General features: G+C 38.9%; 1 protein-coding gene across 1 annotated transcript in view; it reads right to left on the bottom strand.

Annotated features, from left to right (window-relative positions):
• Positions 1 to 15,497, bottom strand: part of PTPN22 (protein tyrosine phosphatase non-receptor type 22) — a 57,447-nt gene that overhangs the window by 29,274 nt on the left and 12,676 nt on the right. Inside the window, 10 exon segments of the mRNA XM_032881401.1 lie at positions 5,668 to 5,754; positions 8,445 to 8,522; positions 9,394 to 9,460; positions 9,970 to 10,112; positions 10,716 to 10,775; positions 10,892 to 10,963; positions 13,178 to 13,216; positions 13,629 to 13,724; positions 13,884 to 13,960; positions 14,079 to 14,187. Of these exon segments, the coding sequence (XP_032737292.1) occupies positions 5,668 to 5,754; positions 8,445 to 8,522; positions 9,394 to 9,460; positions 9,970 to 10,112; positions 10,716 to 10,775; positions 10,892 to 10,963; positions 13,178 to 13,216; positions 13,629 to 13,724; positions 13,884 to 13,960; positions 14,079 to 14,187 (828 nt within the window).

The raw sequence follows: 15,497 nt of genomic DNA, 5'->3' as shown, positions 1-15,497 counted from the left end.
ACTTTTTAACCCTGTGTTTTTTTCTCCTCTCCTTCTTGGACTTTGCTGACACAAATGCTAGTTATTTTCTTGTAGTCCCTTAGGTTCCCTAAGACTCTGTTTGTTCTTTTTTTCCAGTCTATTTTATTTTTTATGTTTAGATTGGGTAATTCCTATTGTTCTATCTTTTATCTTATTGGTTCTTTTTTTCTGTGTGTATCCTGAATTCTACTGTTGAGCTCATCTACTAAGCTATTTTGTTTCAGTTACTATGTTTTTTAATTCTAAAATTGCCATTTGGTTCTTTTTTATATCTTCTAGATTTTTTGCTGAATCTTTTTATATTTATTACTGAGCCTTTCCATTTTTTAATCTTTTTTTTTAAGATTTTATTTATTTATTTCATGGAGATCACAAGTAGGCAGAGCAGCAGGCAGAGGGAGAGGGGGAAGCAGGCTCCCTACTGAGCAGAGAGCCCTATGTGGGCTCGATCCCAGGACCCTGAGATCATGACCTGAGCCGAGGGCAGAGGCTTAACCCACTGAGCCACCCAGGTACCCCAGCCATTTAGTTTAAAAAAAAAAAAAATTTAAAGCATGTTTGTAATTGCTCATTGAAGCATTTTTATTGTGGCTACTTTTAAAACTTGGTCAGATAATTCTAACATCTTTACCTTGTCCTCTATTGATGGTCTTATTCATTTGGTTTGAGATCTTCCTGTTCTTGGTATGATGAGTGATTTTCAATTGAAACTTAGATATTTTTGTATTGTTATGAGGCTCTAGATCTTAGTTAAACCTTCTGTTTTAGCTAGGTTTTTTTATTTTTAACTACATTCTACAGAGGAAAAGGAAGGTGCTGCCTCAATCCTGCCTTGCTACTGCCAAATATATTCTAACTCCACCAGTTTCCTCGCTGAGTCTTTGTTGACAACCAAGGGGAGACATCATGGAAGACACTCCCCATGTGGTCTCTACTGACACTGTGATAAGCAGAGGCCTTATCATTGCTCAATGATGGTGGAAGTCCTAATTCTCTACTAGGCTTCTTCTGACACTACTTCAGTGGGGAGGAATTAGGGTACCATGTTAGTGTCCAGTAGAAGCTTAGGTTCCCCATGCAGTCCCCAATGACACTGCAGGAAACCCTCATTTCAGGCCATTGAGGATGAAAATCCTACCTCTTTACCTGACCTTCTCTGACATCACTCCAGAATTCTAATACAGTGTTAGAAAGGTGGGAATCTAGGACCCCACTCAGTCTTTACTGACATGCGTGGGTTGGGGGACCACTATTTTCTGTGGTGTTGACTAAAGTAGAGTGATGATGATCTAAAAGTTTTCTATCTTGCTGGACTGCCCCTTTTTTGGTCCTTTGGCTAGACAGAGCAGGTTTTTGTTGGGGCTTTTTTGTTTGTATCACTGGCATTTCCAGGTTGTTGACTTGTTCAGTTTCAAGTCTGGGATATATGAGTCAAAAGAAAACTGGAACTTAGCGTCATGTCTTTCCTTGGGTCTCAAAGTCCTTCACTGGCCTGTCTTTTTTCTATCTCTCAGAGCCTTCTTATAGTTGTTTTATTATATAATGCCAATTATATGTATAGTTTCTGGTTGCACTTAGTTCGACCAGAAAAAAAAACAAAAAAACCACACACGGAAAAGTGTGTCTACTTGATCTTTTTCAGAAACAGAAGTCCTCTTTATTTAACTGTAACCAATTCTTTCTGTGAGAGTTTGAACTGTGTTCTTATGTTCCCATTTACTTACTGAGGGCCCACTCCAAACAACCCAGCAGGAGCCATGACACTGCTACTGGACTAAATTTGAGTATTGGCATTTCCTGAAACCTAAATAAAATATCAGCCCACATACTCCAGCGATATATCAAAAGAATATTTTTTGTTCAAGAAGGGTTAATTCTAAAATACAGGGACAGTTTGACATTAATAAATCCAATGGTGTGACTATATTAATACATCAAAGGAGAAATCCATGTGATCATTCCCTTAATGCAAAATATGCAATTGACATAATTCAACATTCTTCCTCTAAAATTTTCCTAATAAAATAGAAATCAGTGAATACTCTCTTTAAACAATCGAAAAACAGTAGTCCAATTTATAATTGCACCAAAATGAATAAGATACCTAGGAATAAATTTAACCAAAAAGGTGAAAGACATTGATTAAAGAAATTGAAGATGACACAATGAATGGAAAGATATACCATGCTCATGAATTAGAAGAACTAATATTCTTAAAATGTTCATATAACCCAAAGCAATTTACAGATTCAATGCAATCCATGTTAAAATACCAAGAACATTTTTCACAGAGCTAGAACAAATAATCCTAAATTTTCTATAGAACTACAAAAGACCTCAAAGAGTCAAAGTCCAATCTTGAGAAAGAAAACAAAGCTAGATGTATCACAATCCCAGATTTCAAGCTATATTTCAAAGCTAAAGTCATCAAAACAGCATGGCACTGACACAAATATAGACACATAGATCAATGGAACAGATAAAGAGACCAGAAAGAGACCGACATTTATATGCTCAATTAATCCATGACAAAGGGGTGAGAATATACAATGGGATGGGGCCCTGGGCGGCTTAGTTTTTGAGTGTCTGCCTTTGGCTCAGGTCATGATCTTGGCATCTGGGATTGAACTGCTGAGCAGTCGGGCTCCCTGCTCAGCAGGGAGTCTGCTTCTCTCTCTGCCTCTCCCCCTGCTTGTGCCCTCTCTTTTACTCTCTTTCACTTTGTCTCTTAAATAAATAAATAAATAACTTTTTAAAAAGAATATACAATGTGGAAATGACAGTGTTTTCAGTAAATGGTGTTGAGAAAACTGGACCGCTACATGCAAAAGAATTAAACTTGACCACTCTCTTATACTGTACACAAAAATAAACTCAAAATGGATTAAAGACCTAAATGTGAGACCTAAAACCATCAAACTCCTAAAGGAAAACATAGGTAATTTCTTTTTTTTTTTTAAAGACTTTATTTATTTATTTGTCAGAGACAGAGGGAGAGAGAGCGAGCGAGCACAGGCAGACAGAGAGGCAGGCAGAGGCAGAGGGAGAAGCAGGTTCCCTGCCCAGCAAGGAGCCCAATGTGGGACTCGATCCCAGGACCCTGGGATCATGACCTGAGCTGAAGGCAGCCGCTTAACCAACTGAGCCACCCAGGCGTCCCAACATAGGTAATTTCTTATAGTGATCTCTTGGACATTGGCCTTAGCAACATATTTATGGATATGTCTCCTCAGGCAAAGGAAACAAAAGCAAAAATAAACTATGGAGACTATATCAAAATAAAAACTTCTGCACAACAAAGGAAATAATCAAGAAAACAAAAAGACAACCTAATGAATGGAAGAAGATGTTTGTAAATGATATATCCATGAGGAGTTAATATCCAAAATATATAAAGAACTTGTATAACTCAAAACGAAAAAAAACTTATTAAAAAATGGGCAGAGGGCATGAATAAATATTTTTCTAAAGAAGACAGGCAGATGGCCTACAGGCACATGAAAAGATGCTCAACATCACTAGTCATCAGGGAAATGCAAATCAAAACCACAATGAGATATCACTCTACACCTGTCGGAATGGCTAAAATAAAAAGCACAAGAAACAAGTGTTAGAGGAAGTAAAGAAAAAGGAACCCTTGTGCACTGTTGGTGAGAATGTAAATTGGTGCAGTCACTATGGAAAACAGTATGGAGGTTCCTTAAAAAATTAAAAATAAGACTACCATTTGAGGGGCGCCTGGTGGCTCAGTGGGTTAAGCCTCTGCCTTCGGCTCAGGTCATGATCCCAGGGTCCTGGGATCGAGCCCCACATCGGGCTCTCTGCTCAGCAGGGAGCCTGCTTCCCCCCTCTCTCTCTGCCTGTTGCTCTGCCTACTTGTGATCTCTGTCTGTCAAATAAATAAATAAAATCTTTAAAAAAAAAAAAAAGACTACCATTTGATCCAGTAATCACACTACTGTGTATTTGCCCAAAAAATACAAAAACACTAGTTTCAAGAGACATATGCACCCCTATGTTTATTGTAGCATTATTTACAATAATCAAACTATGGAAGCAGCTCAAGCGTCCATCCCTAGATGGATAAAGATGGTATATTTATATAATGGAATATTAGTCAGAAAAACGAATGAAATCTTGCCATTTTGTGACAACATGGATGGACCTAGAGGGTAATATGCTAAGTAAAATAAGTCAAATAAGGGAAGGTAAATACCAAATGCTCCCACTCATTTGGGGAATCTGAAAAGCAAAATTAACAAACAAAAGACTCTTTTTTTTTTTTTTTTTTTTAAGTAGGCTCCAGCCTCAGCATGGAGCACAACATGGGGCTTGAACTCACAACCTTGAGATCAAGACCTGAGCTAAGATCAAGAGTTGGACACATAACTGACTGAACCATCCAGACACCCTGCAAAAAACAGACTCTTAACTATAGAGAACAAACTGGTGGTTGCCAGAGGGGAGGTAGGTGGAGGAAGAGGTAAAATAGATAATAGGGATTAAGAGATGTAAACGAACAAACAAATATCTCCAGTCAAGTCAGCAGCACACTTGGTAGTGAAACATGAGAATCTTTCCCATTAAAATTTGGTTGTCCATAATCACCTTTATCATTTAACCTTGGTATGGGAATACTGGCTAATAAAACATATATAAATAGGATATACATAACAATTTCTGACAAAACTATACTCTTATTTCCATGTCCTTCTACCATATTGTTTTCCCTTGAAGCTGACACTGATGAGGATTGCTTAGTCCATTTCAAACCTCAACAGTTTTTCTCGCTTTCCTTCCCCATGATTCAACGTTTGACTGACAAGAGTTATAATCGGAATCATGTCTTATATTATTTTGTATTCCTAATCCTAGGTAATATTAGAATTAGTAGTATTAATAGATACTACCCAGTATCCTAACACTGGGTAGAAGGTCCTCAGTGAATATTTTCAGATTAAGAATCCAAAATGTGATATTAAAAATTAAATTAATAAGAATATGTTACAAAACACACCCTTCAAAGGTAAATCAGTAATCTTATTTTCTTAAAGTTTGTTCAGAACCTAATACTTTGTGACTTCACAGTTAGTATTTGATTTATCAATTTTTGTGATGAGATCAAAATAGCATATCCTAGAATACTCAATATTTCTTAATTGGAATTTGGTTAAATCATAATCATTTTTATACTGAAGACCCTCAGCTAAAAATCCTTCTGCATATTCTAAAATACTCCCAAAATTTGATGAGAGATATGCAATCAAACCGAGGCTAAAGAAACCTGAAAAATCACATCAGTTTTCAACTATGATTTCACTTTGTAACTATCACTCTCACTTTTATCTCACCACATAGTTATTAGACCTGGGAACAGAATAGACACTTGCCCTGTCACTCACTCCTATTGTTTCTAAATTTAGCTGAAAATTGTATACAGTAGGTTAACCAAAAGATTCATCTTCTGAGTTGAAGTACTTCAATTAATCAGTCCTTCTCCACAGGAGATTTGCAGTATAACCCCATGTGCCCCTGACACTCCAATTCAGTTTTGGCAATAAATCATTAGTCCTATAATTGATTTGTGATCCCGTGACCAAAATAAAACATGAAAAAAAAAGACAAAATGTCAAGTTTAATGTTTACCTCTGTTCCCGAGTGTTGATCCCTAATAACATCCATCTGTCTCTTAAATAGTTCTAATACAGCCTTGTAGACCAGTTCATACTGTTCCTGAAGAGCATCACAAACCGAAATAAATGAAAACAAACAAGAAACTTGGTGAACCACAGAACCAGAGTTCAGGAGTGTGAACATAAGTCAAACCCTAGTACAGCAGACCTGAAAAGACCATCAACCACAGTTTCATTGAAATGCCCTTACGTTTGTGAAGCCCATTTCGGATTGCAAAGCACTTGCAGCCTACTAGAAATAGCTAAATATTTGATCTTCTACCTCTAAATATACAAGGGCCTTCAGCATGTTTTATATTCTGACCCCACTTTCTCACTTATCTTCCCCCGCACCATCATCCCTCCAATTTCGTTTTCCTGGCTCACATTTTAAACGTTTTATCTGATTCTGGATGCATTTTTGGTCAGGCACCTTCATCTTTTCTGGGAAAAGGAGGTAGATTGTGGTCAATGGGTAGATACAGAGCTTCAATTATATTCTTCACTTGACCCTGACAATTTATCTCTAAAGCAGGTAGGCTATTATCCCTGTTTACGCTCCATACAAGGTTGTTCAGCCATGATTTCCAGACTTGGATTCGAACCTGGGTCTTCTGACTCTTAGTTTAATATACCTAGATCAAGCTGCTGACATGCTCTCCTAGCGAAGACACCAAAAAAAGGTAGATCACCCAAGAGAGTCTGGAAATTTGTGCCTGTGAAAGGATTTCACTGTCGGGAAATGACACCGCCACCCTTAAAGGGTCCGTGCAGGTGGGGGTGGGGTTCTGCCATGAGACCTGCTCTAGCACTTGATTTTGGAGCTACTTTTCATCTGAAAGAGCCTCAATGGGGTTTCCCTGGCACTTCACACAATACAAATAAAGCACAACTTTTGCCAATTATAATTTTAGCAGGAGAACCATACAGAATCTGCATCACCCACACATCTGTTGGTACACTCTCCCATTTTTTTTAAGAAAAGGAAAGTCAGACAGGAAGTGATCAGCTGGTTACAGTGCTATTTCCTGGTGAAAGTGGTGTCAGAAAAAGCAGCTGACAACTGGTAAGGGATTTGTTCAGCTAGTTGTTGATAATGTTGATTAACATATGAAAGCTAAACAGAAATCGTTTCCTCTGTCTCCAACCTTTACAAGGAGGCCAGAAATGGACTTTCTCTGAAATGAAGTAGCGTTTATTAATTGATTCATACTACAGAGAGCCATACTCTCTGTAGTATTGTAGATTCATACTACAATGTAATATTAGATAACTAGGTTGCATACTTCCTGGGGTCTTTAGACATTTATATGGATCGACCTGCTTTTAAGTCTGGTGGCAGTAATCCAGCCAACGCTTTTACTTCACAGAAACTTTTTCCTTCAGGTTGAATATAGAAAACACCTACAGTCGACGCATGAAAAAATTTTTTTTTTCCACTAGCTATTAGTGGAAAACCTACGTGGGCCAAACAGAAGGCTTATATTACAATAGCTCTTCATTTTTTCCCCTCAATTCACAAATGTCAGATGAAAATATCTAAACTGCCACTGTCAGTTATTTTACCTCCAATTCTATGTGCAAGTTCATTTGTAAGTGCTTTTAACACTTCAGGGTCTTACCACTTAAGCAGTAGAAAGTAGTTCTAACAAATTATGTAAAAACGTCTGTTACTTCTATCAACAAATGCTTGGTGAATGAATAAATGGGTGAAAGCTAAACTCCTTCTTAAAGATGGAGACCATTTTTTTGGAAATGTGGGTAAAATTATTGGTGTAGAAATCTGGGTGAAATTAATATTGTAGAGAGTGAGAGTTCTGTCCTGAAGTGTTTCATCTAGGAGGTGGAACTTGAGCAGGAGAGGAAAGAACAAAGCAGGAGAAGAGCATTCCTAACAGAGTGAACGAGGGTGAGCACTTTGGGGTAGATGAAAATGTTGTGATAGATATGTAACCTTATTATAGTATGGTTATAATCATGGTTTTTTAAGTATGCGTACAGTAAGGATCAGGAGAGACTACAAAACAATAGTAATTGTGGCTATCTCTAGGTGACAGGAGTATGGTTGCTTTTATTTTTAATTTTCTTCAAGTCAAAAAATGAGTATGCAGACTGACTGCACTCTCAGGATTCTGTTACCACTTCCTGAAGCAAAAATAACAAATCTCTGGGGCGCCAGGGTGGCTCAGTGGGTTAAAGCCTCTACCTTCGGCTCAGGTCATGATCCCAGGGTCCTGGGATCCAACCCCACTCCTGGCTCTCTGCTCAGCAGGGAGCCTGCCTCCCCGCCCCCCTCTCTGCCTGCCTCTCTGCCTACTTGTGATCTCTGTCTGTCAAATAAATAAATAAATAAATCTTTAAAGAAAAAGAAATAACAAATCTCTGATTTTTCTACAGTTTCAGAAGTGAATTGCTGCTACAAAACTTCAAGTTAACCTAACTCTTTCTAATAAATCAAACAGCTTGTGAAATTTTTTCAACATCCTTTATAACAAATATTACAATAGTTTCTTAATATTTTCTACATAGACAGTAAAATACAAGGAATGAGAGGAATTTGACCCAAGGCAAGGGATACAAGGAAAAAAATTATCTATTCAGAGTTCGAGGAAATGCAAATGGGCTAGTGCTCCTAAGAGGAAATTAGTAGTATAGCTAGGCAGTCAGCTGTTTTGGGTTGCCTTACTATTGAACAGAGAGATATAGCAAGACTGAGACACATGTTATGATCCATTCACCATAGTTGCATACCTGAGTTTGAACAAATGAAGGTCTTTGTGTTCGCATTTCCTGGATCAAACTAAAAACACTGAAGTTCTCTGGAAGTATCTATCAAATAAAAGAGGAAAAAAATCTTACTCCTTTGTTCCTCTGCTTTGTTAATAAATTATTATCTTATTTATTTAAAATTTAATATTACTTAATATTTAATAAATTATTACTATTATTGACAAGACTGGTCTTGTCACTCCCATGATATCTGCTCTCCTAACAGAAGATAATATCCAAAAAAGAATGCATTTTTAAAATGAATGAGGTTTCTCATCACTTGCGTCATGATTTAGAGCCTGGTATTTTCCCCAGAAAAGATTGAAGAAACTCTCGGGCATTGAAGAAACTTTCGCATGGGGTGATCAAATGTCTGAAGTTAATAATATAATGAGGGAGAAGGTTCAGATGAGGAAGCATGAGAATTTTATGAAATAAAAGAAATTGGCAGATAGATTTCAAGCCCGTGTTTCAAAAGTTCCCACTTCCTATTAGACTTTTAAAAATGACTTAGAGATTAGAACACAAAATTTGTGATAGATAGAGTCCATCCACTAAAGTAGTTTGGATAAAGAAAGGGAATTTAGGGCAGTGATTCTAACTACAACATGCCTTAGAAGCACCAGGAGAGCTTGCTGGTTTCCCCCTTCCTCCCCCTACCTCCATAGTTTCTGCTTCAATCCATCCAGGGCCCCGCCCAAGGTTTTGCATTTCTAACAAGTTCTCAGGTGATGCCAATGCTGCTTGCCTGGGAACTAACTTTGAGAACCACCAACCTAGGGCCTAATTTAAGCATCTGACAAAGTGGGTCTACAGTGAATATTCTAGAAAAGATGAGTCATGGAGATAGATGTTTGGAAGAACCAAACAATTCCTAGGTCTGAAAGTAGCAGGTTAAGTAGACAGGAAGTGCCTGCGGAGAGAAACTCACCCCATCTTTTAGCAACATCCAGGTATAATCAATAGCACAGATAACACCAGTCCTTCCACAGCCGGCACTGAAATGAAACATCACAGGAGCACATACAGTTGCAGAGGGTGGGTCATTGACAGTAGCTGGGAAATGTCACCAGCAGATTGGGGAAGAAGAAACCTAGAGGCAATGAAATGTTCCAAAACACCCCCTTTTTCCCAGAGCATGTTTGTCAGTTGCCATATGCCCGCATGAACCTCAGGACAGATCCTAGGTGACTTCTCTTAACAAGAGTCTCTAGATCTGCACTGTTCCCAAGTAACTTGTCAGAAAATATTAATTTAATGCTCAGGTTGAATTTATTATGATTTGGTTTTGCTATGGACCTTGCCCTTTCAATCACTCTTATTTCTAAGCTTTGTTCCTTTCTCATCAACTGGAAAAAGTGAGACTAGGATCAGGAGCCTACATCCTACATGCTTGTACCACCTTGAATTCCAACAGAGTCTGTCTTCCTTCAGGTACAGCAGGAGTCCTGGCCACACTGTGACATTTAGTTTGTTTGGGTGGAAGGTTCATAGACCAGCATCTTACCTGCAGTGAATGCATATGGGAACACTGACATCCTCTTGGTAAGAACGTACATCCCAGATGAGCTCAAGAATAGGGTCTATGGATGAAGGCACATCATGGTCTGGCCAATTCTTGTAATGAAACTGGTAGATAGTTCGAGTTTCCTATAAAAAAGAAGTAGCCAGAATAAAAAGCGAGTTCAGTGTCAGGACCCCACCTCATTCTACCACAAGATTATTCTGACTTCCTAAGTAGCATCTCTGTCCTGTTGGCGATTTATGCTGTTTTCTTCTCTACAGGCCTCTAGGGCCCATGTGCCTTCTGAGAACAATTAAAAGTGATTTCAGGTAACTGACTATTGGTCTGTCTCTATCCGCCCCACTCACAAGAGGAGGTAGATATTAAGATAGTCCAAACTGGAGCTTCCCAACTAGTGTGCTTCACCGGTTCAAGTGGGTCACAGTCATGCTGATATAGCAAACCCCTTTGTCATAGAGAGACTGGGCAACATGAGCTCTCAAGGTGGTTCCCAGCCTCTATTCACAGCATAGCCTCTATTCATCCTACAAATATTATCATTTTATAGGCGTGCCATGGTGTGTAATAGATTGGGGAGTAGGGATTACATCAAAGGTCTCTTTTGCATGTGAAGATTTATCGAGAACCTCAAGGGCCCCACCACTCCTACTGTCATGTCAGCCCGAGTCACATACGTATGTATTTGCTGCCGTGGGCTCTTGAGGTTACCACTCAAGGTTTATACTTACGCTATTGAACTTGGCTTTTAGAGTCCTGATTATGTAATCGGATTTTCTATTTTCAGCTTCCTAAGAAGTAAATTCAAATATTAGTTATTTCAAAGATTAGTGTTCAAAAACTAGTCTCTATAAAGTAGACTCGGGAGCATCTGCTCAGCCATAATGGAAACAGGCATCATACTCACACAGGATATGGAGAAAGGGCCAACTTGCCGCGGTAGCTCTCCTGGCTCAGTCCAGTAGCGCTCACACTTTTTCTGTTGCACAAAGCAAAATGTCATGACTCCCCTCCAGATATTCTAGTCTTTTCTGGGTAACAAAATCCACTTCCTCATTCAGAAGCAAGTTCACAAATTCAGCTCTGTGTCCTTTAACTTAGGTTAGGACTATCCCCAACATCATGGTCTGGAATCTCCAAGGATGGGAAAAACACTAAAGGATATATCAATTTCAGACTTCCTAGAAGTCTGAAGAAGTAGAAATAGGGATCTGGCCTTTTCAGTACAGTAGTCCCACCTTACCCACAGTTTTATTTTCCATGGTTTTAGTTACCCATGGTCAACCGTGGTCTTTCAGTTACCTATATATAGTCCAGGATGTATTGTTGGAATATCAGTAGTAGCCTAACCCTATGTTGCAACACTTACGTCATTCCCCTCACTTCATCTCATCATGTAGACATCTGATCATCTTACATCATCATCATCAGAAGGGTGAGTACAGTACAATAAGATATTTTGAGGAAGAAAGAGATCACATTCACCTAACTTCTAGTATATTGTTATAATTGTTCTATTTTAGTATTGTTGTTAACTCCTACTGTGCCTATTCACAAATTAAACTTTACCATATGCATGTATGCATAGAAAAAAACATAGTGTATATAGAGTTTGGAATTATCCTCGTGTCAGGCATCCACTCCAGGCGTCTTGGAGTATATCCCACATGAATAAGGGGGACTACTGTATTTCAAAGGGATTAACAGAGATCATGTCTACTAAAGCAAAGCTGTACAAGCCAAGTGAAAGCTTCTTTTTTTGTTAAAGATTTTATTTATTTGAGAGAGGGTACAAGGAGGGAATGGGGAGGGGCAGAGGGAGAGGGACAAACAGACTCCCCAGTAAGCAGGAAGCCCGACTGAACTCTGCAGGGGCTTGATTCCGGAACCCTGAGATCGTGACCTGAGCCAAAGGCAGATGGTTAACCAACTGAGCCACCCAGGCACCCCTGAAAGCTTGGTTTTAACTGGAATTATGAATATCAATAGGAGGTAAGAAGAGTGTTATTCAATAGAAACATAATGTGAGCTACCCAGGCAGTTTTAAGTTTTCTTTTTTTTTTTTAACTTTTTTGTTTTATCCTTCATGTATTTCCACTTTTTTTTTTTTTTAGATTTTTATTTATTATTTATTTGACAGGCAGAGATCACAAGTAGGCAGAGAGAGAGAGAGGTGGAAGCAGGCTCCCTGCTGAGCAGAGAGCCCGATGCAGGGCTCAATCCCAGGACCCTGGGATCATGACCCAAGCCGAAGGCAGAGGCTTTAACCCACTGAGCCACCCAGGCGCCCCAGTTTTAAGTTTTCTAATAGCCACATTCAAAAATGAAAAAAATATGAGATTAATTTTAATAATCCATCTTAGCCAGTATATTAAAAAAACATGTAATCAATAGAAAACAGATATTCAATATTTGACATTTGTCTCGGTCTTCAAAGCCAGTGTGTATTTTATATTGACAGTACATATCAGTATCTTAAATTACCATCAGAAACATTTTATTTCCATTTAGAGCTCATCAAGTATATGGTTGAAAAAGATTCACATACCCAAGTTGTTCCAGACACTGAATTAGAAAACCGAGTTTTTAAACTTAAACTCACTAAAATAAAAGGAAATAAAATTGAGTTCCCTGAAACTAGCCATGTTTCAAGGGCTCGATAGTCACATGTGGCCAGTGGGTGCCACGTTAGACAACATGGGGTTAGAAGGGCTGACCTCCAGTTAAAGGTGCCTGATTTATTAATAAAAGTGGGAAAATGGTTACTTTAAAAAAGCATATCTTATCTTGGGGTGCCTGGGTGGCTCAGTGGGTTAAGCTTCTGCCTTCAGCTCAGGTCATGATGTCAGGGTCCTGGGATCGAGCCCCGCATAAGGCTCTCTGTTCAGTGGGGAGCCTGCTTCCCCCCCACTCTCTGGCTGCCTCTCTGCCTACTTGTGATCTCTCTTTCTCTGTCAAATAAATAAATAAAATCTTTAAAAAAAAAAGCATATCTTTACTTTAAAATACAGAGTCTACTGGGAAAGTGGACAAAAGGAGTTCTTAGGTGTGTAAAGGGAGTCACTTGGTGTTCTCAAACTGACAGTTAATAAGATGAGGATAATTTTTAAGTAGGCACAATTAAGGAAAGTTCTGCGACCAACTTTCCCCCTTCTCTTTCCTTTATCTTTAGGTCCACCAGAAAGCGACTCACCTTCCCCATCTCAAACTCCATGCATGCCATAACAATGACCTGGGGGGATGAAATTGATAGAGCATTGATGTGGTTAGAAAGAGCAGTTAACACATGGGTTCCAGGATTATCATTTTTTTCTGTTTTGTTTTTTAACCCCCCAAAAGAAATCTTGGTAAATGATAAAATGTCGCTCCTGCCCTTCTTTCTGTCCTTACTTCCCTTTTTCCTATTCAAATCAGTAAATTCTTATTAACAAATGAACCTGTCAAGATATGAACTTTCATTTCCTTGAATACAGGTGACATTGTGATTTTAACAAAAATGTGCCTGAACCCTGAAATTCTAGCGACTTGGCCCCAAAAGGCACCGATTCTAATGCAGAGGAAAGCTTAGTCCCATATCCTGACACCCTGCCCCCTCCATCCTTAACAACTACGGAAGAGAGTAACAGAAGCAACTCTGTCCTTACCAGGATGCTGTATTCCCAGACCATCCTCCAGAAGTCCAGGAGAGTTGTAGACAAGGGTCCCTGGGTGGCAATATAACCCTTGGGTCCATAAACTCCCTAAAGGGGAACAGAAATTATATAGGATGACTACAAATAGTATCTTCTTCTTCTTGTCAAGTATCCTCTCCACCTTTTTTTTTAGGTACCTAGAGAAATATGGTCTAGTACCTCAACCCCTTGTTTAGGTATTAGAGAACTATAGAATGCAGGGTGTACCTTAATGAAGTTGGCATTGATGTAGTCAGAATCTTCATCTGAGGTTATCAGGGACAGCTCTACTCGGCTGTGATCATCTATAATACAAAAGACAGAGCCAGGATAACTAAAAGGGCTTAGTCAGAGGGCTTACTGTAAGTCAGGACCTAGCACTGTGAATAGCAGATGCTTTTTATAGGGAGAAACAAAACTTACAGGGCAAGATATCTTTATATCTGTTTTTCTTGATATTCGTGGGCATCTCAGCCACAGTGGTGGGATAAGTTTTGTCTGCCTTGTACTTGGTGGATTGTCTTTTCAGCTTCTGTAATAAAATTCCAAAAGTTAAATCCTCCTAGGGTACAGAGGGAAGAAGCTATCTCTAGATAGCTTTCCTTCTCTTCTGCCCAAACAGTCCACTTTTGCAACTGGTAACCTCTTCTAGAAGTACCTCCAGTTCAGGACAGAGCCCCAGAGCATAAGATCAGCAGACTTCAGTTTGGAGAAGTGAAAAGATCACACTTACAGCAGCTGAGCCACAAATAACTAAAACCTAGAGGTGAAACTAGCAAATATTTTAAAAGCCAATGTCTTTTTGAAAACAAACTATATGTTCCACACAAACATCAGCTACTAGAAGCTTATCCTCTTTACAGCTACTACAGGACTATTTTAAGTAGAAATGGAACTTAAGCCAAATAAAATCTCTCTATATCTAGCAAAATTTCAAAGATTTCAGTCCCAAAAGCAGTCTTCATATATATATATATATATATATATATATATATATATATATATATATAACCTAAATGGCAAGCCTACCCCTCAACCAAGCAATGTTTAAATAGTATCATATTCTGTTGGTAGAATGTGATCGGGACCAGGCTGGGACTGGCATAATATGGTTCAACAAGATTTCTCAAGATGGTGAAGTAACTCCATGAAATTACTCCCATTTTCCAATATTCTACTATAGACCAGAATTTTGTGTCAGAGAAAATCATAGTCCCTCTTTAGCTCCTTAGGAATCAACCTGGTCCCAGATGTCGTTGAACTCCCTTATCATTTAAAGAAACCAGTTTTAGGGGCACCTGGGTGGCTCAGTGGGTTAAAGCCTCTGCCTTTGGCTCAGGTCATGATCCCATGGTCCTGGGATCGAGCCCCGCATCGGGCTCTTTCCTCAGCAGGGAGCCTTCTTCCTCCTCTCTCTCTGCCTGCCTCTCTGCCTAATGATCTCTGTCTGTCAAATAAATAAATAAAATCTTTGAAAAAAAAAAAAAAAGAAACCTATTTTAATAGAACTGACCTTTGTGAAGCCTTACTCAATCTGAGAAAGAAAAGGGGGAAACATCTGTGATAGCTGACACATATTTGTTGAACTGAACTATGGAAAATAATTTTCAGTATCTACCCACTATTTAATGGTGCCTCAAGCATGTGAAGAGCATTAACTACTTCCTATAGGTCCAATCCCTCAGGATCTACTCAGTCTTCATTTCTTTAACTTCCTTTTTGAAATCTCCTCTTCCCTTGGCCCTTACTAGTCTACATTATCTTGGTTGTCCTCCTTCTTCTCTGCCTTCTCACTCTGGGATACTCTTAGAGAAGGCCTACCAATGGGAGGGTTTAAAATTC

This window comes from Lontra canadensis, unplaced genomic scaffold (genome assembly GCF_010015895.1).
Source record: "Lontra canadensis isolate GAN:19392208 unplaced genomic scaffold, GSC_riverotter_1.0 scaffold75, whole genome shotgun sequence".
NCBI lineage: Eukaryota > Metazoa > Chordata > Mammalia > Carnivora > Mustelidae > Lontra > Lontra canadensis.
The sequence above is the reverse complement of the archived record's forward strand: the minus strand, read 5'-3'. Positions and strand labels throughout refer to the sequence as shown.